At 37.3% G+C, this 24,931-nt stretch overlaps 1 protein-coding gene across 5 annotated transcripts in view; it reads left to right on the top strand.

Moving 5' to 3' along the window:
- Positions 1-24,931, top strand: part of LOC137290618 (otoferlin-like) — a 177,030-nt gene that overhangs the window by 61,047 nt on the left and 91,052 nt on the right. For 3 of the 5 annotated variants that reach the window (XM_067821681.1, XM_067821679.1, XM_067821678.1), the window contains exons 3-20: positions 705-793; positions 8,600-8,699; positions 8,971-9,242; positions 10,460-10,548; positions 13,915-14,050; positions 14,469-14,523; positions 14,878-15,009; positions 15,577-15,639; positions 16,297-16,381; positions 19,441-19,556; positions 20,137-20,151; positions 21,142-21,182; positions 21,438-21,624; positions 22,115-22,301; positions 22,669-22,883; positions 23,064-23,172; positions 23,962-24,257; positions 24,617-24,811. In XM_067821681.1, coding sequence (XP_067677782.1) covers positions 705-793; positions 8,600-8,699; positions 8,971-9,242; positions 10,460-10,548; positions 13,915-14,050; positions 14,469-14,523; positions 14,878-15,009; positions 15,577-15,639; positions 16,297-16,381; positions 19,441-19,556; positions 20,137-20,151; positions 21,142-21,182; positions 21,438-21,624; positions 22,115-22,301; positions 22,669-22,883; positions 23,064-23,172; positions 23,962-24,257; positions 24,617-24,811 — 2,382 coding nt within the window. The remainder of the gene's footprint in view (positions 1-704; positions 794-8,599; positions 8,700-8,970; positions 9,243-10,459; positions 10,549-13,914; positions 14,051-14,468; positions 14,524-14,877; positions 15,010-15,576; positions 15,640-16,296; positions 16,382-19,440; positions 19,557-20,136; positions 20,152-21,141; positions 21,183-21,437; positions 21,625-22,114; positions 22,302-22,668; positions 22,884-23,063; positions 23,173-23,961; positions 24,258-24,616; positions 24,812-24,931) is intronic. The other 2 variants (XM_067821682.1, XM_067821680.1) reach the window with 1 other exon arrangement.

The raw sequence follows: 24,931 nt of genomic DNA, 5'->3' as shown, positions 1-24,931 counted from the left end.
TTGACAGCCAAATGCTTCAACCACTAGGCTACACAACTACAATTTGAATTGAAGTCTCTATGTCTGTGGTATTTAATTTCTGCAAATATTCAACAACCATGTTAGCTGTAGAACCTTATTGCTCTGTTTTCCTTTCTGAAAGAGAGATTTCTGGATGTTAAAATGAATTACTCATGTCAAGGTCACTGTTAACATGTCCTATTTTTGTAAATGTGTTTGTTGAAAACAGTCAGTCTCAGTAAGAATCAATACATTACCTCTATGATTGAAGATCTGTGTGATCATCCTAATCAGTCAAGTTGCAAGTGAGTGAAGAACTGAAACCAGCATATCTGTCATTTCTGATTTTGTTCTGATGCCTTTTGCCATTACAACTTTGTGGTGTAGATATACATTTGTAGTGAAATACTTACACATTGTTGTGGTTACTCTGAGCAGTCTGTCATTGTTTAACACCTGTTCATTTCTACTCATAAAGTTAAGGCCAAGAAATATAATCGGCTGATTGCTCAAGAACTTAAGCTCCTTTTCAGAGACCCGATGGGTCATATAGAAATGTTATCAAATATGGCATATAGGTGTGTCATACTGGAGCATTGATGTTGGAAATCATCAAAAGACGAAAACATGTAAGAGATGCCTGAAACGTATCGGTGCACCACATTCATAATGGTAGTTATTTTCTAATGCATGTATATTTTCAGTCATTTGAGTGGCCAGTGGCTCGTCCTATTGAGAGTGAAGAGGTCATTGACATTCAGGTGTTCAACTACAACAAATACCTCAGTAACAGGTGAGTACAAGTCAACATGGTGACAACACTGTGAAAGCAACAAAACCCCTTTCCGTTTTAATGACAAATAATTCAGTAACCATGGTATCAGGCAAGTACAAGTATATTTTGTGATGCCAGCCATGCTTGGAATACAGGGCCTAGATTTTCAAAGCTCTCTTAGCACTTAGATAGTCTTAAGTGCCATACACTAACACTAACTTACAACTATCTTAGCAGTAATAATGCTTCAAAATTCTAGGCCCAGGACTTTATGAAACACTTAAGTATAAAACATAAGCTGACAGATGCAAGGTACATACTGTAATCCCTATAATGAGTAGACTGTCAACCATCCTAATCTGGAGCAAGGTGTGTGTAGCAGCTTGTTTAGTGTGAGCTAGTGTGCTGGCCCATGCTGCAAGGAGTGTCTGAGTAGATAATCATTGGGGATGGAGGAACTTCCAGACACATTACTGAAAAAATGAAGTAATAAGGGCAAGGGTTAAAGCAAGACCTACCAGACCCTCCTGTAACAGTCCATCATAAAACCTATTGACTTGGAGAGGGGGCCGTGTCTGCACCATATAAGATGGAAATATATGCCATTATTCATTCTTGATGTTAATCTAGGACAGGAGGACTTCCATGGTACTTACACGATACCAAGACTTTCAGTGTGGGTGGTTGAAACCAAATCTCCATAATCATGTGTATAAATTATTTGTATTGACATGTTATACTATCTGATTGAGCTTGGAATTGATGGGACGGTTTGGTGCACGGTACTAACTCAGATTTGTTCATGGCAGTATATCTGAAGTTGATGTCAAGGCATTTATACACTTGATTCCAAAATCTGGTACAGTAATTATATGTCTAAAGGGAGAAGGTTAGATTACTGACTACAGTCCATTTATTGGGTCGATTCACAGAAACACATAAAGACTCACTAGAAGTGCAGGATAATGATATTGTTGCTGTCCTTGAAGATCAGCACAGGCATAAACCTGTTTACACAAAGCCAGGAGAACAGCTCTGTTTGTCAGATGCACTTGAGGGGTTTAGTTGCTGGTAGAAGTAAGCTTTCATTTGAAAGAAAGACGGATAAATACTTGCAAACTGCAGACTGTTTTGTTGGAATTAGTAAAACCCACCACACCAAAAACCAATGAGACACATTGGTGCCAGCCCGATTGTTGAAATTGCTCATCAAACACATCAGACTTTTAATCCACCAGTGACAGGCTATTAGTCTTTCTGTTTTATGTGCTTTTCCTTTTAAATTCAATTTGGGTCAAGCATTTGTGATCCAATATGCCCTAAAATATTGAAATCTTTGAAGTTTCTGTGTTGACTTTTAAACACATGCTACATCAATGAGTTTTGGTTTCTGGAGAATGACCTGGAAAAGATATTACGTTTTAACTAAAATAGGACAAGCATTTAGTACTAGGATGATAGGTAGCATCAAGTCTTATTGATGTTTGTTTGAAATGAACTATTGTTTATAGACCAAAATTACTGTTGTAATATTTAAATACTGTGATATATTGTAATATTGTGATAACATCATCTGAACATAGCAAGAGATATTTTATTTCAAACACCTGCACAGATTAAGAAACAGGCATGTCAGCCTTCACAGCACACAAACTAGAGGTAGTTCTGAAAATGTTAAGGCCAGTGCATCTAGTGTACATCTACAGGTGGTCAATTTTCAGTCTGGATAAGTCTAACTATAGGTCTCCCATTATTTCAGAATTAAAATCTGTACGTATTCTGGATAAATGTGAAAATGTGCTGCAGACGACAAAACAGAACAGACAGAGAATACTGATGTAGGAAACAGTTTTGATTGGATTTTATTATTTAACCATCCTGGGGGGATACAAACAGTGATATTTATCATGAAGGCTAAAACAACAGCCTTGAACAGCCTTGCACAAGAAGCTGTCAGGTAACATTGTTCCTCAGACAGCCACTAGAGTACCATGTGTTCAATACATTCACGTCAGACCTACGAATACGATATTGTCAGGGATATTACTCTATATCATATTGCAAAGTCTTACATGACAACAGCTCATTATGGAATTGATAAGATTATGTGAGTTCCTATAAAGATTCCTTCACTGACAACTGACATTCTCAGCTATGGACACTCAATGCAAATACACTATCTTTTACATGCACCAAAGGGATGGCAAGCCCTAGCTGTGATAATGATCACCTAATGCTGTCCTCAAGTGTTTAACAGAATTCCATCACAGACGTTTGGACTTCACAATGTCCTTCTGTAGTCTGACATTAATGACAATATGATGACGAGCTAGGGGGATTGGAATCAATAATATTTTTGTCTAGTTGCTTGATTGACCTGTTACTGCAACACTAAATGTGAAACACTGACGAATAGTGTTGACAAAATTATCTATGATCTGTGTGTCACATTAAGTTCCTAAAGTGTTGAAATGTTTGCTAGTGAAAAGTAATTACTGAATTGTAAATCCCCATTAGAAAGATTGTTAATGCCTTGTCAACAGATGATTTCAGGTTAAATGTTCTAGGGGTGAGTTTGAGGTGCCGGGATCAAGCCCATCTGTGACCAGGTGCAAAAACCTTCGAGTCAACTTTGTGTACAGACTTTGACTCTTTCAGTATTGTCACAACCCCTACTGGTAAACACATATAAGATGATCCACGACCTGACAAATGACCCCACTTTGCATACTTGGGAACACCCACAGAACGATCCACTTGAAACAAGAAGGAGACAGGTCTGATAAATATCGAGAAGTTCATTTTCCCCGTGCGTTTCACGCATGAATTGTTATAGCACACGATTTGGGAACAGGTACAATCCCAACAAATTGAATCAACACAATATACTGAGCAAATATGTTTAGGACCACCGATCCATTTCACGAAGCAAATGACATTTTCCTGGGTTTTTTTTAACAAAATTGTTGAATATCTAAAATGCTTGTCAATGCCCCAATCATCTATTTGTCTTCGTCTTAACTAAAGGTTAGCGTGGAATATCAGTATCTTATGCCTGAAATTGCAGTCTTATCATTCGAAGGAATATGCAGTGTTGATTGCATGTCACGGTTAGCATGTATTGCACGTGCATAATCGTCAAGCTACCTGTAGCAGCCAAGTGTACTCGCCCAATTCGTTGTACTGCCTCTCTTGTCACAAATGCGTTTAGTGTGCAGGATCATCTAATATGTGTCTAGCAGTAGAGTACAGTACACCACCCTGAGCTCCCACAAATCTGTTAATTAAAAAAAACAGATAGTGACCACATGAATGCATGCACACACCTAGTTGTGGGTACAGCAACGTGCAGTGAAACTTGGACAAAGCACTGTGACTATGTGTCCCAGTAGCCAGCTATGAATGGGTACCTCATTAAGATAGGAATGCCTAATTAACTCTGTGCGCCTAGTGGCTACGAGAGTTGGATGTTCCACAGGAAGTTGATAGTGGTAATAGGTTGTGCCACTAAGAATGACATCCAATGATCGAGGGGGGAAAACAAAGTGCTTTGAGCATATATGCTATATAGATACCCATGTAATACAATAATTCGTTAATTGCCCGTGGAAGATACTGCAATGCAATATTTTTACGGCAATGTTACACTAGTGTAATACCGCCAGATGCATGACGTCATAAGGGTTCAGAGTTCTGACGTCACAATGCTAATGCCGCTGTCGCAGTGGTGCTGGACCTTGTTTGACTCGAAAACTGAGAGTCCTCACACTGTAGCCGCAGTTTCTATCAATTTGTCTTGGAAGTAATAAACAGAATACTAAACTTGCTTCTGTGAAATAACATTTTCATAAAATTCGTGCAAGATTTAGTATCAAACTCACTTTTGTTGGTTATATAACAAATCATTCACTTGTTCAATAAAAATAGTATTACATGAAAGTTGTTTAGTATCCTCTGTGTTTGAATCACTCCCACTCCCCAGCTGCACTCATCAGATGGAGTAGATGTGGCTAGGTATGGTTGTGGAAGGTGTTGGGAAGAGAGCTCCTCATCCACCAACAGACAACATGGCAATCCCAAGTCACCATATCCCAGTAACAGGCTGCCATCCTTGACTTACTGTCAGAAACAGCCCTGCAGACCACCATTAACCATGCATACAAACAAGTAGAGTCAGACCGCGGTTCTTCATTATGTCCTGTACGTGAGTGTCACTTGAATGTAATCCAAGCACTGTCAGGACTGTATGAACCTGTACACCAACACCTAGCTATGTCTCAGCACAACTGATATACACAGGACATAATACTTTCTCATGTGCACTTTCATGAATGAAAGTCAATAGAGAAAGAGCTGTCTAAACCTCATGTTCCAGTACAAGACTCACATTACCTGGTTGAACGATTATCTGGCTTCTCCAGAAATACCTGTTATATACCATGTGCCATATGATAGTTGTGCATGACAAGATAGACACTACAAAAGACATATAACTCGACTTATAATGTTGATATTTACTTCATCAAAGGTCTGTCATAAGTATGTATACATCTCTTAAAATTACACAACATTTATTTAATGGTAAAGGTATATATTTCAACTGCCTGCTCAAGCCAAGTAATATTAATCAAGAAATGTTATCTTATGTTTGGGAACATTGCTGAAAGTTAAAGTCAGACATCAGAAGGAAATAGGCAATGGGACACTATAATATTTCACAGACAAACTCATTTCACTGAAGACAATGAAGGCATAATTGTTGATTACATAGTGATAGTTTAGTGACACAGTGATAGGTAATGGTGACAGTGCTGGGTTGCAGAGAGTACACTTTATGAATTATTCCTAGTTAGATTCCTAATTACTCAAAAAGCTGACATTAAAAAAGATATAAATAACAATAAATAATAATAAAATAATAAAATAACTTGATTACTTTGAACTACCCATTAATGTAGGAAAGCAGCACAGACTTGTAATCAAAGCTATTACACATTTTACCAAAGGCCCTGGTTTGACTCTCAACATTGATACAGTGTATGATATATTGCTGAAAGTGTGAAAAAAGTGTGACCCACTGTGTCACTGTATCTGAAGGCTGTATTATTACACACAACAGGATGACTGACTAACGATATGCAGCTAGATGAGAATGATATATCAAATATTAATAAACATATTATGTTTGATTGACATGATTCCTTTTGTGCTGCAAATGCTTGACTATAAAATCATTATTGTGGCAGAGTATCTCATACAGTTTGTGTAGTAACACTTGAAGAAAATTACTTCTTTCCAAAATGCCGCAAGGGAGTTCTTTCAGACCTCTATTTTTTCTCATGCCACATGAAGCCTTCTAAGAACAATCTATTTCAATGGTCTCACTTATAATGCCTGTGCTGATGTTGAGATGGATGCATCAGGTTTAATTAACCTTTACAGTGACAACCCAAGAGAGCTTTCAGGTTTCGTTTAAATGGCATATATAACTATCAGCTGTGATACCAAGCACCTGTGGGCAGCCAGAAGCTTGTTTAGCAACACCTTTCACCATTATGATGAAACTTGGCCAAACACAATAATCAGTCATTCACTTCAAACCAAACAGCCTTTCTTACACAATGTGTAAGGCATGTTAGTATTCATGATTAATATGTGCAAGACATTTCTGTTATAGCCTTTTATTAGCAAGCTATTCATTATTATCTCAATGCCTGTAATGGTAATTCCTTGAATTTCTTGATTATGTTGATGGAGGTAAGTGAAATGTCACATTTTCAGGTTGACAACTTTCATACTTTTGATGTGTTTCTAATTTGGTGACGATTAAGCATTTGGACTCTGTACTTGCATATTTAATTTATACACTGCCACAGTTATAAATTATTCATCCTATTAACCTTGGAGTGGATGATACAAACAAGCCAGCAGGCTTCATCTACCCACACTGGGGGCAACACATGTATGTCAGATGATGTATGTCAGATGATGTATCTGCAACAACAACCATGACAATCAACATTTATTTAGAATGACATTTTTTCATTCCCCTTCCAAATTAATTTGTCAAAAGAAAATAGGAAAAGCAAATTCCTTTATTAGAGGGACAGATTCAACTTGAGTATGGTCCTGATATGATATGACCAAATCAACGATTGTACGTTAATGTTGACATCTCAGCCTCACTATATATCTGTGTACTTACATACCTATTGACAGCCACGATGCTCAGTGGTTTGATGGTCTCTAACAGTGGGATAATCAGATCAATCATTAGCTTCTTTCTTCAATCCCTTGGTGTAAGATCAGTTCAACTGATTAACAGCTCTGTAGAAATGATACAACACTATTTATTTCTAGAGAGATCCTTGAAGAATACATTAGTGTTCAGTTTTCCATCCATAACTGAAATCAATGGATAAGCCCCAGGCAGCCAAGTGTTTATTTCTCCTCATGCTGGCCAGGTTTCTCAGAAAACAGAAAATCTGTCATCCATCATTCATGGAATGTGCAGACAACTTTATTTAAACCAGGACTAGTTGTTTGACTAGCATTATCTAAAGACAGTGTGATTTCCCTCGTGACCGATTCAGAGTCAAATCAAACTTTCTTTGTCACGATTGCAAATACACATTGTTTTTCTTGTGTTTTGGAGAGGAAAGAAATCAATTAGCATTTATTCTTCATTTAATCTCTCCCAAACTGGCAGCTTAGTGCATCAAAGTTCCAGAATATCTGTATGTAAATGTACATTTAGGAAGACACACAGATACCTGCGCTGAAGGATCAAATAATTATAGATCAAGACCTGGCGTTGGCACATGTTTTGAAGGACAACATTGCTATAGATTAGAAAATTGATTGCACATACATTTTCATGACAAACCTTTGTTATATCCTTATCAGTATATGGTTACTTTTTTCTTATGTTGCCAATAACAAGATGAGTGATTGATCTTCAGGTATGTGTTAGATGCGGTACATGCTCACACATACAAAAACACTGCTGCTTTACACTGCTGAGTGCTGTGTTTATGTATACAGGCAAAAAAATGTCCATGAATAATTGAAACTTCAGAAACAGCAGACTGAACGACCCAGACACTTTATACCATAAGTTCTTTTTGTGTATCCTATCTAACATATTGACAGGCCTATCAAAGAGCAGTCCTGGTTGAAGGAGTACTGGGCTACTTTTAACACACAAGTGCCGTCTGACATCAAATATAGATCACATTCCCTTGTTCTTCACACCAAGACTTTTGCAATATTTTTATTTCCAAGAAGGTATCAGACAATAGCATTATATCAATGATTCATAGCCTATGGCTGAATCTCACCAGTCATATTTTTTCACAGTATTTGTCTTGACAATGGATCATTACAATTTATAAAATGATTCTTGAAAGTGATTATTTTGTCTGTATGTAGATATACCAGGTCAATGTAAACTTTCCTTGATACACTCATTTACTATATTTCATATGGAGGATTTAACTTTAAACTGAAGAACTTGGAGTCCTGATTGATATATTGTACCATCATGTAATAAGTTAATCAGTCCATTAGGTTTGGAACCGGTTGCAATTCTGAGAAAAGTCTGAATATACATCAGTAATGTGGCCTGTTTGTAGAAAGATGGATGGGTTTAAAATGTGTATGGCAAGCAATATGTGGGAGTATGATAGTTACTAACTGATATTTCACAAAGCTGGTGACTATATAGTTTTAGATATGAATACATAACCATATAAGTATGAAAATTGGTAGTGAAGAAATGAGTACTTTCTGTACATTACTATAACACTGGTGTTTTGTTCACAGACTGGTGGGGACCTTCCGGATGATACTGCAGGAACTCATTGAAGTTGGCAATGTCAAGATATCAGACTCACTGCTGGATGCTAACAATGTGGTTATGCGAGTAAGGCTTAACATCTCTCTTAATATGATGATAGCTTTCCTGATTTAAAATACCATCCATTTTATATTAAGAATGTACAGTTTGAGAGAATGCAGGTATGCAAGAATATGATTGACGTTGTGAGTGAATAAAGGTGTCCAAACTCTTAGGACTTTGACAAGGAATCTCTGCTAAAAGCAGAGTCAATGCAACATCATCATAAGCTCAAGCAGTGATTTTATAAAAGTTTATTGCCTGCCAATGAAGAGATTGTTTTGGATACTTCTTTCAGACAACACTGACATTTGAACTGACATACAATGCCCCAGATGGGAGTGTTGGGATGTGGCAAAAGGGAGGGTTTGAGAAACTGAAGAGCGATGAGCTTCGACGACCATTGTCAGAGGACGAGAGGAATCAGATGAACATCCAGAAATCTGACAATGAGCTTCATCCCCCAGACTCTGAATCTATCAAGTCCTCCCCCTCCAAGAGCTCATTCAAAGGCTCCAGACTCAGTCTGGCATCGAAGGCATCATCTGGACGAGCAAAATCCCCCAAGAAGTATGTCCTGTTTTGCTGCTGTATCCTAGTGTAGACTGTAGACTGCTATATACTTGAGGCTGGTATACTTATTTGAACAACTGGTTTGAGACATTTCTTTAGATAAGGATATGTAACTTAATGTGGCTTATGTATGTGGTTGTAGTTGAAATAATGCAACCGTTCTCTGTCTCAGCACTAAAAATACTCTCTACTTTGCCATTTGCATTCTTTTCCTAGCTGTGTTTCATGTTCTGACAAATCTTCTGACTCATCCATATACTTTCAGGTCTAATGACAATGTGATACGAGTTGGGAGAAGTTGCTATTCTTTAAGAAACCCACAAATTTCATTACATCTGGCTTTACTGTGCAATTCAAATTTCTTTTGCTTCACATTGGATCGGTATTATAAAAGAAAAAATACAATGATAAGTGTAAGCACTTTTCATAAATGTCCCTCATGCCTGACCGTGAACAAAACATTGATTTCTTATTAGGGTTTAGTGAAATATCCTAATATCCATTCATATTCCTAAAATGCAGATGATCATTTTCAAAACAGTATCCAGAAATTAATATTATCTGTTTCATGAAGAAAGTGCCTATGCACTTTCAAAAGGGATTAGTCATCAATAAAAGCATGAATGTGACATGACATTTAAAATCAGAGGAAGAAATGTAAATTGAGCAATAAACTCACTGCTTTTGTTATGTATATTAGTGACTAAACTCAATCTGACAAAGTGTGGAACAGGAATCCATTATTACCACAGTCAGGTACTTTCCTTGAAAGCTTGCCTCCATGTGAAGTTTAAAGGTTCAGCATTTTATTTCTTTTTATGGAAGCAAAGTGGAAAATGTGTAAATGGCTGAGGTACAGAGTTGATTGCATGACACATCAGAAGGAAGCTCTCTTTACAAAGCTGCAGAATCTCCAGAAACCCCAGTGTAATGATGTTAGCTGCGTTTGTCCACCAGAAATATGTTACAAAGCAAAAATGATTATTCTGTTGTGGCTTTGCATTTTCAGGATACAGTTGAATATAATTTTATAGATAGTATTGAGAGCATTATATATTGGTCCATAAATTTTGGAAAGATATTTGTCATCATGGTGTAGAATTAAATATAAACACTCACGATGATGTCTAATGATGTAATATTGAGCTATATATGGCTAAGGAAAAAGTTGCTGAGACAAGAATAATATTGTGCAAAAACTGTTTTCACCACAGCCCAAAGAACCTGACATCAGTAGTAAAGATGATGATGAGCAAGAAGCAGGAAGATGATAAACAGGCTCTCATTGATGATCTGGACTCAGGTAATACACTGGGGATGGACTTCACAACACGTGGTGGCATTTAAAGTAAGATATTGCCAACAAGGAGTAGGACAAAGAGGATTACCTGCAAGTTGTGATACTCAGTAGTGCATTGTATGACACCTCGCAACATCTGGAAGAAAATCTTTGCTGAAGGAAGCCAGTTAAGACATGACATATTTTTATAACCAGCTCTAAGGTGATTCTGTGTTGAGTTCAGGTATGAAATGGCTGCCTGTCAACTCTTCCAGCTGGTATGGGCAAGATAGTGGAGAACTTAACATTGTTCTCACATTTACTCTTATCATTTCAGCTGCAGACGTTAATAAATCTCATATTTCTTTCTTGGAATACTGGACCTAGATTTTCAAAGCTGTCTTCGTGCTAAGGTAGTCATAAGTTAATGTATGACAGTAATCTTAATGCATGGCACTTATGGCTGTCTTAGTGCTAAAAGAGTTTCAAAAATCAGTTCCATTTACAAGTCTTGATTCTACATTCCTCCATTTTTCAGATATCAAAGAAACATTTTTGATGACATTCATTAAATATGAATTCTTATCGATTAATATGTAACAAATTATTTATCTTTAATCATGTGTACAAGTGTCTTATTCCATGTTGAAAGAACATCTAGGCCATTCAAACACATGTCTCAAACAATGATGTTGACCTGACATCTGATATTAAGCAATAATTTCGACTATTGCATCAGATTCTTATTCACTTTCATGTGGTCCAAGTGATACAATGATTAACTCTCATGTACTATAAGCAGTGTGCTGGTGGTGGTGAGGCTTGGAGCCTGATTATGTGGTGGGTGTTGGGTACGTGGATGACGTCAGTCAGTTCCCAAGAGAGGAGTTGTGCTGATTGTATTTCTGTAACCACACAGGATATATATATAATTAAGAAGCATTGTGAGCTCACACTAGCCTAGTCAATACAGGTGGCTGCCACATTTGTCATACAAGGAAACTGGATGTTGAAGTATCCTTGGCAAAACAATGTCTGTATCAATTATGCAGATTACTAGAGGGAAGGAGGGTAGCTCAGCTTTGATCAACATGATGAATCACTTGGCACAGACACATTTTATACATGCTGATCCTACTGATAATAATAGACTATCATGGCTGCTTTCATGTTTAATCCTGCTGGTTTGAATGGATAAGCTCATTGTTACACAATCATGCAAATTGATGACATCTTGTATTGTGTGAAGACTTGTTCGGTGCTTTCATTTTGTGTCTGGATTAGAAATTAGACCGTTTCCTAAAGGATAGATTTTATCATTCCTGTTTAGCATATATGAGTTAACTTTACCAGGAATGATGGCATGGTATGGTCATTTGGCAGGTTTCCATAACATTCACTGAGTGGGTGTATATTCAAGTCAAAATAGATGTCACTTGGAACACACTGGATTCATTTCAAGACAATTCATAGCCAATACATTATAATTACTTTGCTGCAGTTATTTTTAATGTTTTTATTAAATGCAGATTTGTTGATAAGTAATAGCATCAGAAGTTTGGCTTGAAGACATTTGACTGACAAATTTTCCACATAAGTCATTCCTTTCCACATATGCACATGTTTGCAAGCCATGTTGGATGGTTCTATTACAGTTTCAAACTTCTATTTGCACTTCAAAGTTCTCCATAGCAGCTCCAGAGGGAAGTGTGATAATGGGAATAAGGACAGTTGTAGCATGGTGATGACAAATTTGTGTGAGTGCACAGTATTCAGATCTAAGAGCATCGCTTTGTTTAAATTAATCCTGTAATTGACATGAAGAGCCACGTTACTGTATGAGTGTTTTGGAATATGCTTTACAATTAAGAAATTATCATCATCGAAGAACCTTTCCAGCTGATGGGATGGGGAAGGCTTTGTCGTCTTTGTTGGTAGTTATGTCAGATGTCTCCATTGCTTTGATTTTTTTGTTTGGAGATAGGCTGGCAGCACTGAATTGAGCATCATCCATAGTCACAAAACATTTAACATGATTTCTAGATCAGCATTGGACAGGGCTAGATTATCATGAGAGACTTTAGGACAGATTCTTCCAACCTTTAGAAACAAACAAACTTCATTCATTGTCAGAGTTACTTTCTTTCCTTGGGAATGCCAGAAATATTATGATCAGTCATGTACCTAGTGCTCCTTATGCCATTGTTGATTGGTTGCTGGTTGGTAGGTTTGTTGTTTAATGCCACACTCAGCAATATTCCAGCCATATGGTGGCAGTCTGTAAATAACTGAATCTGTACCAGACAATCCAGTGACCAACAGCATGAGCATAACTATATGCAGTTGAGATACAGTGACACATGTTAACCAAGCCTGTGAGTCTGACCACCTGATTCCATTAGCTGACTCTTACAACAAGTATGGGTTACTAAGGATCAGTTTAATCCTGATATTCATGGGTGACCACATTGTTGATTGTATGGATAATTTCTGGTGATACTGACATCACAGACCTTACATGCAAGATGCCAACTTGAAGACTCTATAAACTTCTTCATTAGTGTTGTAGGCACAGCATCATAGATACCTCTTGGTATTAACCCTTCGGTATAGAAATGCTTCATCAAATTCCTCAAGCATGTGCAATTTCCAGGTCAAAGACCTGTGCTTTCTTAGCTTTATCATCTCAGTCCCTTTTGGCCTTGCCTCTGTCATCATGTTATGCCCTCAAGAGAATATTTATCTTCTACAAGATTCTGAGTTAGCCTTAGAACTTACACATCGCCCCCATATGATAAGTATTATGTCAAGTTTGAATGTTTAGGATAAACATTCTACGTAGCTAATATTTAGAAACAGAAAGAGAAGATGATTAACACATGAGCTCTACTTACCGGTTACCTGTTCCATGGTGGCAGTGGTTAATTGGCTATTTCGTAACAGCATATCTTTCATGTTGTCTTACTTGCGGACTTGCCTCCAGGATCCCTCCAGTATATATAGGCTGCCAGGGCGGAAAATGTCATCTTGTATTTTGTCACATGTGTGCACATCTCTCTCATATGCCTTCATTTTGTCGTTGATATGGAAAGCATACTTAGGCACATAAGGCACCAAGATGTACAGAGTAATGCTGTGAAGGAAGGTATGTTCCATTACAAAGTTTTAGTAGACGTCTGACCTTTACCTTGTAATCAGTTTGTTTCATGTGATCATGATGACAGCCAATGTGTCCAGTAAATAATCATGAATCTATGGAATACTGCCCTCTGTCTGGCATGGTGGTGGATGACATCTTCCCTTCATCACTGGCTGAAGAAAAAGGTACTTTGAATCATATCACCTTGAGTACAAGCGTTGATGCAGCCTAACCTCCCCACTATGTTACAGACTCCCATGAGCTGGATGCAAAGGCAGCAGAAGTGGCCTCCATGTTGGCATCTACAGCTCAGGAGCGACTCATGGATGACAGCCAGAGTCTAGATAGCCAAGGCTCCACCATCACCATGTCTGGCACAGGAAAAAAGTAGATGGAATTAAACTTTGTGTTGTTTTGTTGTGATTATGCTCGGTAGGAACATCTTCCATATCATGAAACTATACTCTGTTTATTGTTAATTCTCTGATTTCTCAAAACTTCTTTATTCAAATTTCGAACTGAGCTTGACTATTTCAAACAAATGAATTTCTTACTCAACTGCATTTCAGAAACAAAAAAGCCATAACAACTCAAGTAGCCTACCCACTAAACTTAAATTGTCTCCTAAGTTTGAGTTACATTTGATTTCAGTTTATTATAGGCAATGCATGTTCTGTCCTTTTCTCAAATTCAAGTGCAAACTCTAACATAAGTTAATATTTAGGTTTGTTTCAAGAAATTGGGGCCTAGAGTCCTAAATGATGAAACCCCTTTATACTCTTTACTGTTTCCTGTATCATTGAAGGATGAGGTCACGAGTGATTCCAGATGCTCCCACACTCAAGAGCCAAGATTTCCAAGTAAGTACTTCATGCTTTACCAGGTTATGTTGTTCCCTCAACCTAGAGATGTGAAATCATTACAGATGACAGTTGATCTTCATGATGTGAGCACTGGAGTAGAGATGGTCATGACTTGAGTTGCTTCTAGTGTTGTAGTTACACTAGCTGGTAGTGGCATGCAGACATGAAAATCACAGGAAGAACTTCATGTTACCATAAAGTTTCTTGTTAGTTTAGGATGTGAATGTTGTTTCATGCATATCAAGTATTACTTTTACAGAATTAAAACAGTGATGTGTAAATATAAGGGAATAAACAAATGTTTGTAGCAACAGATTGGTAAGTTTTTAACAATGTACATATTTTCCCAAGGTGTGTATCACAATTATTGAGGCCCGTCAGCTGGCAGGGTTGAACATGGACCCAGTAGTCTGTGTCCAGGTGGGGGACCAGAAGAAGTTCACGAGTGTCAAGGAATCCACCAACTGCCCATACTACAACGAGGTAGGATGATGACCTTTGTGTGCACTCCATTGTTGTATGGTAGGCAAGCTAGTTATAACAACAAGACAAGATGCCCTTGATCCAATCTAGAAGTCAGAAACATACACAACTGGAACAATCATTGTTTAGGACACATTGCCATTGATACAATGCAACTTTGATGTTATTTTCTTATTTTTACCAAGGTTAAACCAAACCATTTTTTTGTTATGTGGATTTTTGTCCTCAGATAACAAAGGCAGGGTGGTGGGGGTGAAGGTGGGGTTGAGGGGGGAAATGACGAATGAACATAATATTCCTTCTAATTGCTAAAAGTGATTTCCTTTTACCAATCTATGAAGTATATGTTAGGCAAAAAAAGCCAACTCTGATTTGCTGAAATTAGTTTGTGGGAGAGAATTGTGCACTGTTGTCAAAAAGGTTGAGTTAAGATAATTAAATGTTGAAATAAGTAGTTTTAATGATGGGGTTTCATTTATAATGATGTCAATAAACGATTTATGTATTTGTACCCCGTAGAGTATGTGATCTTTAATATAATGATCTACATGCATGTTTCTCTTTCAGTACTTTGTGTTTGATTTTCACCTGCCTCCTGTGATGCTGTTTGACAAAATTGTCACTTTAACGGTAGGCTTTTATGTCAGCGTTCTGTTTTCTGCAAGTTAAATAATGATTTTGTCAAACCCTTTCATAGATTTGTCATTGTAATAATCAGTTAATATCAGTAAGACTAAGCTTTTGATGATTAAAATTGTGCTCTCTTCATCATGTTTAATAATGGTAAATCATGCTAAATTTATCGGATGATTGATTCATTGATTGATATCATGTTGTTTACAGATCATTATAACTTCCTAATGAAATATTACATCTGATTGTTTTACTGTTTCCTTACTCTTTGAATGCTGAAAGGTATTATGGTTCTAAAACAGACTGTAAACGATGATGTGCATCTTATAGTATATCCTTGACTTCAAGTTACAATGATCTGTACATATATCCCATTGTTCATCTCATCAGAACATATCTGTGTATAATGTGTTAGACTGGAAAGTCAATGGCAACAAGTTAAAAAATATCTGAATACTATGTAAAATAAATTCTTTTAATGATGCCAATGACTCCATAGTGTTGATTGCCAAAATATCAGCAACAGTCTAGCAACTTATATGAGATAAAGTGCTTGACCATCAACAGCCGTGATACCAACCCACCATGATGTGTGCATGTGCAGCCTTGGAGAGCCAAGCAATCCAATAGTTAACCATTCCTTTATCTACCTAGGTGCTACATTCTCGTAACTTCCTCCGTTCCGGCACCATTGTAGGCAGTTTCAAGTTAGATGTCTCCACAATATACATGGCACCTGGTAGATTATGTATTCTAGTCCTTTTTTTATATTTTTTATCCATTTTTTTACATACTTATCTTTTTAACCATTAACTTCTAGCTGCAATTGTTTAGCAAGGAAGCTCATGTTAACAGTATATATTATCCAGAAACTAGTGACATGAATGGTCTTTAAGTAAACATTTCCTTGCTGAGCAAGTGCATTGTAGAGTTTTTGCATGATCTAGAAGTTATTAACATGCACAACTAACCCAGGCGTTGACACTGATATTAGAGATTGGTTTCCAGTTTGTTTTACATTTTCTTCATTTATTTGGGCTTTGGGTTATTTATCTTAGGTAAAATTATTTGTTTGTATGTTTGGCGTCAATTCAAAACAGTATTGTTATAGTGCAGGTACACAATGTTGAGACTGTTATATTTGAAATAGTATATATCTGCAACAGGAATTTAAAAAAAAATACTTGCTCACATATATTCCCACAAGAAGTCCAGGTTTCAAGAAGACATGAACAGATATATATTTATCACTTGTTTACCCCTTTCCTTCCTCAAACCCAAGCATGTATTTTTTTTTTATTATGGCAATGTTAGCATGACCTAGCATCGTTCCCATATCTACTGCTGCCAGCATCGTATGGTGTGTGGATCGGGAAGGATCAGATAGGAGACGTAACAGACCACAGAAACAAATAGTATTCCATAATGTCAAGACAAACATCTGCTCTTTGATCAGTATTCCTTAGCTCATGTGATAACTCAAGACAACAGTATCCTTGTTTACATGGATGTAACAGTTTGCAACACAGCTGTTTGCAGTGAAAGAGAACCAGTGAATTTGTCTTTGAGCAAAAAAATATATTTATTAAAATGAAAGTAAACTTGAGATTCCTCATATTTTTACTCTGGCAAATTTAACATTTATATATCAGAATTTTATTCAACTTAGAAGATTTTGAACAAATGATCCCTATTTTGGGTTTGTATTGTGGTATGCACATTAAATGAAACACTACAAACAAGAAGGGTTGTTCTAAGTTGATGCTCATCATTCACTGCACATGCATTTGTTTCACTTTTCCAACTACTAAGCTTAAAACAAACAAATAATAGCAAATTTTGTGGTTGTTTGTTGAATATCCTAAGCTGAATAAAATTCAGAGATTTAAGTGTTCAACTGGCAAGGTAAAATTGTGATGAATCGCAATCTTAATCTTGCTTCATATTATTTACTTTTTTGTTTGAAGTGAAATTCATCTGTGTGTTTTCACTGCACACAGACTATACCTGGAGCTATGCTTATGGTTAATGTTCTTCTAAGAAATTATTAGTTTGGCAGGTCAAAAATAAGAAAAAAATGTGTATCCTGATAAAAATAGTTATATTGAATTGTGTATGTGAAGAAACAATTCTAACTTGTAGAGTAACTGGGGAGACAAGAAAAACACCATGCAGCCATTCATTAAAATATTGTGTATTCATTCCAAATAAGAAATAACTTTCATCCAAAAAACAAGTCCATTGTATCCAAAACATAGCATAAACAGTACAAAACAATCCATTAAATACATGCACATTCTGATTTGAGTTAGTTTGTATTTAACTACATCCACTTGTGTCATTGTTTACGAGTTCCCATCATCTCACATTTCATTACCACTAATCTGGTCCTTCTGATGTTTATCACACAATGCCAGAGCCATTTTTGTGCTTGATGGCAATGTTTCTATCCTACTGTTTTGCCTTTGCATGCCATTCTATCAGGTTTGTCAGTCTGGCAGACTCCTTCGCTCCAACCGGCCTCTTGGGACTTATAAACTAGATGTTGCCACTGTGTATGCCCAGCAAGGTATCTCGCTTCTTTTCCAGGCTTTCATTTGTCAAATAAAATTTTACTTGCACGTTTGTTTAATCAAATTTATTCTGAATGAAAATTTCAAATTTTGCCATGTTGCAGTTTTTCATATACTAACTATATTTCCATTATGGCTTGATTTCATTTAATGATAGAGTGATATGGTAAATTGAAAACTCATTTTCATCACCAAGCTTTATTTTATAGTCATATCTAATACATGTTACACATCAGAGCCTGAATCTTGCACTTAACACCCATGGGAGTTCTGGGTAGGAATACAGGTTCACAAACAGCATGTGCCTGTCATAAGAGGTGGTGGCCATAATGAATTATAACTTGGTTGAGTACCTGTTATTGTATAGATAGGTCAATGTGCTTATAGTCACTCTCTGGGATCTCTGGCCCAGATTCAGTACAAACCACCATCATATAGATAAAATATTGTGTAGCACAAAAAGAACAAACAAACTGATTGTTTATTTGTTTTAAAAATGTTGACAGAAACCAATTTATCAAAATGAAATATGAGGCTTTTCTGTGTATCACCATATCTGTCAAATAGAAAATTTTGTTATTACAGGATGTAATGTGTTCATTTATATGTACATATACTCCACAAGGTATTCTGTGTTTTTTCACATTTTATCATTTTGAAAAGTTTGTTTGCACATATTAATATCAAATATTAATGTGTGCTTCTTAAAGACATTGTGTGAAAATTTATGAAAGGATTTATATATAGAGAGAGATTTTGTAAATTAAATTCCCTAAATTGAAAACATGTTCATATTTTTCTGTATGGTCTTACCTGTCCTACAGTCCTTCCTTCAGACAGGTAGAGAAGTACACATTAAAATGGATGAACACACTAACACACATTAAAAATTAACAGATGCATTTGATGTCCATATTCTCAAAGTATCAACTATGATAGATTGCACATATTCATGTTTTGATTTGTCAGACATGTATGAGACTGACCATATAGGTAAATCTTATTTTATAAAATTTACCAACAATGTGTTCTAACAATTAACCAGCATTGATTATGTTGAAGTCAAATCATATACTTTCATGTTTGTTGAAGCTATTTTTTAACCATAAATCTCAACATCCAGTAATGACATTGATTAAATATTACAATAATCAAGATTAATAAGTTGAAACATATCTATAATGTTGTGGCCATTTGTATGTGATGGTGCTATTCTGTTCTGTAGACCACCAGTTTTACCACAAGTGGGCTATGCTGACTGATCCAGACGATATCAATGGTGGAGTGAAGGGCTACTTGAAGTGTGACATTGCTGTCATTGGTAAAGGGGACTCTGTGAAGGTACACTTCCTTATTGTCCTGTATATGTCACAATCTACATGTTGTGTCCATCATGGTCCAAGAAAAATCACTGATCACTTCACATTTTCTCATATGCCTCTTATGAATCTACATGTAATATCACTGTCTGTGTGCACATTATGATTCACGGTGGACTGTAGACCTGCAGCAAAGTTGCCATACTGATGATAGGGTCCCTCAAAGTGGACCTGTGCAGAATTTCAGTGTTCATGAAAATGTATGCCTTGAAGATATACCTTCATATGTGAAGACCATTTCCACTGGGCCATTTTACAGATGTCAGAGTATTACCTAATCCTTTTGAATGAAAAGGCAGTGTGGTCTCAATGAAGATATTTGACACATTCTGGGAACGCATATCCATGTATAAAGTTGATATTTTATGGATGCTTCACTTCATTATAGGCCCTTGCACATATCCCTGTGTATGTTATTATTTACATAATGGTGAAACTATTTGATATTTATGAAACATGGTATATGTTCCAATGTATCCCATACCTTTCTACCCTGGTGTTATGGGTCCACACTGTACATGATACAACTTTTACCCAAACAGATAAGACGAAGCTGCGTAAGTTGTCACATAGCTTAGACTAACAGTGTTCAGTTGTCCATCAGTAACAATGCTCATTCAAACACTAACTTGTGTAGACAAAATGTCTTTCCTTTCTCTTAGCTGATTTTTTTTTATTCAAGCTAAACACGATAACTGTATTTTATAAGTATACTGGCTGATAACTTAAATCAGCACATCACACATCTGTGTCATTAAGTAGCTGAAGAAGGGAAAGACAATGGCAGCCATGCACAGCCTAACACATATTAGACTAGATTTAAGTGACTTTCATTTGGCTTCACAGAAAATGTGTGTTGACATGACAATGTTATTGTCTGTGTTGAAAATGTTTAAGTTATTTCTTCCACAAGACATAAAAAGGAAGGTGTTTGTAGAACACCCTGATACATGAGTTACGTAATGTGGGTGAATAAAATGTCAGCTCTGATGTAAGATTTCAGACCATGTTGATCCATGTCTTGCTACATTAAGATGAGCCATATTCCAAACTTTGTATTTACCGTATTTAGAATTTGCATGAGTACGACAGGTCAAGTGTGCATGTGTGACTAACTACAGCCATCCAGCTATTTGTGTACTGCTTTCTAGAGTGCACCACCTAGAACCCTGCCCAAGAACTACCCTTAGACACAGTTGTGCATGTATCTGTCAGTAATGAAAATACAATCTATGATCAAATTCTATATGTGAATGGGGACAGATTAATCTGAAAAATGATAAAGGACATTTCTTAAATGGATATTCACATCTCTTTTTTTTGTGTAAAACGTTTATACTTTCTCAGAGCCTTGCATATAATTTTTTGTGACATTTATTTTAAACATTTATGTACAGCTGTCTGTACCAGAGAAGTTCATGACTCCAAGAAAACTCTTTTCAAAGTTTCAGTGTTTTGAAATAACAGTCATTTAGTGTATTTTGTTAAGAGAATGTGTTGCCTGGAAATGAGGATTTTTATTTCACTACTTGTTTCACTTTTTGCAGGTTCCTCCAAAATCTGACAAAGATGAAGATGATATTGAAGCGTAAGTCATGCAGATGATTTATGTGTTCTAAATTGACTTTACTGTTAACGTTGCTATTCTATTCATTATCAATTGTGTACCTGAAGCAATCAATCCTTACATGGTGTTCTATCTTTACTGTACACTGTCCACTATAGCAAGGGCATTATCAAGTCATGCTCCTCCAGATCTTGCTAAACTGCCAGATAGCATTAGGAAGATATCAAACTGGAATATGTCTAACATGCCAGTGTACTCCCCCGCCCTATTGTACAGAAACCTGTTACTGCCGGATGGAGTGCCAGCTGACCGACAACGGGCCAAGTTTTATGTGAAGGTGTACAGAGCAGAGGGTTTGCCCAAGATGAACACTGGCATCATGGCTAACGTCAAGAAAGCCTTCACTGGAGAAAGCAAGGACCTTGTGGATCCCTACGTTGAGGTTTCCTTTGCTGGACACAAGGTGAGTCAAGATGCAGTGAAGTCCTATGTTTAATGGATGACAGGCCATGTTGTTCAATAAGCAGCTTCAAGTATCAGTCCCATGTCAATGTCCATGCATTAGCAGATTGGTTGGTTTGGTTTCTAGTTTGTCTGCACTCAGCAATATTCCAGCTATATCATGGCAGTCAGTAGACAATTGAGTCTGGACCACACGGTCAAGTGATCAACAGCACGAGCATCAGTCTAAGCAATTGGGATAATATGACATGTGCCAACCAAGTCAGCAAGCCTGACCATTCTATCCTGTTATTTGCCCCTGTCACATCACTTAGGTGAGTAGATGAGTAGGTGTCTAAGTGTAGATGAATGCTGTATGGTTCTTGAACACTGACTGTGTATAGTGTACCCAGTGCCCAAGGATGATGTAGTAATATTATCTTTTATTGAACTACTGACTTAATTGAATTAATATTTTAAGTAACTATCATTCATATAATTTCATTTTCAAGGGTCGAACATCAATCAAGAAAGGGTCGTATGAACCTGTTTGGAATGAGCAAGTTGTATTCACAGAAATGTTTCCCCCTTTGTGTCGACGCATCAGAATACAACTGAGAGACAGTGACAGTGTCAATGATGATATCATTGGCACCCACTTCATTGACCTGTCACACATATCGAATGAAGGAGAAAAAGGTAGCTAAGGTCAACAGCTTTGAAAGGGACCTCTAAAACAGTTTTATGTTCATGTTGTGTCCATGTATGTATTAGACGTATCTTTATGTCACATTATTCTGAGCTCCTATATTTATTCCAAGGCACATTTTCATCAGCTTGAGCTCAAATCTGAACATCTGTGTTTAATGGCAGTTTTAGTTCCAGTCATATGATCTGAGACAGTGCCACCAATAATACCAGAGCTGATGTTGGGTGTTTCTGCCAGGTTTTCTGCCAGTTTTAGACAATGTTACCAGTAATTCCAGGAGCTGACGTCATTTGTTTCTGCCAGTTTTAGACAATGTTACCAGTAATTCCAGGAGTTGACGTCATTTGTTTCTGCCAGGTTTTCTGCCAACATTTGGACCATGCTGGGTAAACCTGTATGGTGCCACCCGCTACTACCAGCTCCTAACATCACAGACTCACCTCAACGATGGATTAGGTCAAGGTGTGTCATTCAGGGGCAGATTACTTGTTGCCATAAAGATGGAGATCCTGGAGAGCATGGAGAGTGGACCTGCTACAGTGGATGTTGAAAATGCCCTCCCTATCTCAGAGGTAAACTCTTACAACTTCTTACTGGAACAATCACTTGCATCTGTGCAATTCAAAAAGAATTATCTGGTATTATTGAAGACATAATCTGTGAAATATGGAAATATAGAACCAAGGTAAAATGGTGTTTATTATCTTCAGAATGTTCAAATTTCAAACTATGATGTCAATTGTTTGTCCCAGAATGCAGCAGGTAGACCAGAGGAGTATTTCTTGTTTGGCTGCTTCCTTGAAGCATCTATGATAGAGAAGAAAGTTGGAGACAAACCTGTGCACTTTGAAATCAGTATTGGTAAGTGAACGAATGTCTCATGAGGAAACCCAAGATTCTGGCAACATTGCCGTCACAAGATAACTCTAAGTATTTCAGACATAATTTTACCCAGGTTGAATCAAGTAAGCCTGATACTGTATGAATGTCATTGAAGTAATGGCTCGCACATGGCATTTGTAGCATATAACCAGCATGCTCAAACAGTTTATTTGAACTGCCAGATTTCCTTTTATTAAAGCTACTGCTTGTATTCTCATCCTGTATACAAAAGTCAAATTAATAACATCATATTTAAAACCCTTCCCAACCACCGAGGTCAAGATGATTATGTAGTCAAAATGATTGAGGTGAACCTACAAATATTTCAGGCAGTAAACATCCTCACCTGTCAGTTTTGGCCACTGATACAGGCTGATACCATGTGGAAGAGTTACATCACTGTTCTGAGTTTCCAATTATGTCAGATGGTCTCATAGTGTGCTCTGCGTGTCATACTATGTAGTGTATGACTTGACTCACTGCAGCTTGACTACTGGGTGTTTCTTAGAATTCAACCCTGCCCTACAGTGATGCACATATGACACATGGTTTCACATAAGCGAAGTGAGTTTCTAATTAATTGCCTTTCATGACCCAACAGTAAATGGGTACCAGTTGGGATAAAGTCAGGCAACCTTATAGTGTTTTACAGGCATATTGGATAACAAGTGTAGTAATGTCTTTGCGCTTTGAGCATGCTGAAGTACATGGATACAAGTTCTGATGAAATGTCCATTATTATCATGTAAGGCAATTTCCCTTCCCCAGGCAATGCAGGCAATGTGCTGGATGGTTACAACCCACCTAGTCGCAACAGTCGCAGCAGCAGTGATAGTGATGAGCCGGAGCAGGAGAGTGACTCGGAAGATGAGTCTGGTTCTCGCATGGAGATACCCAAGTGGCAGAGTATGACGCCCGGAACCAAGCCCGTGACCCGTGACAAGTGCTACTACCATCTCCCCTACTATGAGGACAAGCCTTGTGTGTACATCAAGGAGCTGTTTGAGGACCACCGCAGGCGGATGTACAACTGCAACATCATAGAGAAAGTTGTTGAGAAACTGGTAGGTCAGGGAATATTTTCTCCTATCATAATTCACCTGTGTGACTTCTACACACAATACAATCAGGTTATTTTACCACAAGATTCGCCAGTTGTCAAGCTATGTATGTCAGTATTAACGTTTAAGTTTTGGTCTGACTTGACTCTGTGAGTGTGTATTCAGTATGTCCAATATAAAAACAACAGCAGCAAATGTATTGTACTGCAGGACTATGTAGTACCAGTAGATTAACTATATTAAGATGATATCCCTTCAAGATAGCATTCAAAGTTTGCTTTACCTTGTCAATATACAAATTAAGGATATTGAGCCTGTTTCTGTGTCCTGCTGACTGTGGTATGTGATGTCTGCCTCTACAGGAAGCTGGTATATCTGAGGTGCAGGACATGATCAAGTCAGAGACTCCCTTCCCTGAGCGGCGTCTAAGGGGGGTGTTTGAGGAGCTGGGACAGGGGTGCTCCAAGTTTGTATCTCTGGTGAAAGGCACAGCAGGGGGATCAGCTGCCAAGACAAAGCTGGACAAGGAGAGGCACAAGCTCTTAGTCAGAGAAATGGTACGGTGGGATCTTATCTTGAAAAGTCAAGACTGTTATGTCTGTTATTGTTTAAAATTTGGCAAATATTGAAATATACTGGGTCAGTGTACAGGTACAGTTAGGCTTCTTGATCCTTTT

Source organism: Haliotis asinina, chromosome 7, assembly GCF_037392515.1.
Source record: "Haliotis asinina isolate JCU_RB_2024 chromosome 7, JCU_Hal_asi_v2, whole genome shotgun sequence".
Classification (NCBI taxonomy): Eukaryota; Metazoa; Mollusca; class Gastropoda; order Lepetellida; family Haliotidae; genus Haliotis; species Haliotis asinina.
The sequence above is the reverse complement of the archived record's forward strand: the minus strand, read 5'-3'. Positions and strand labels throughout refer to the sequence as shown.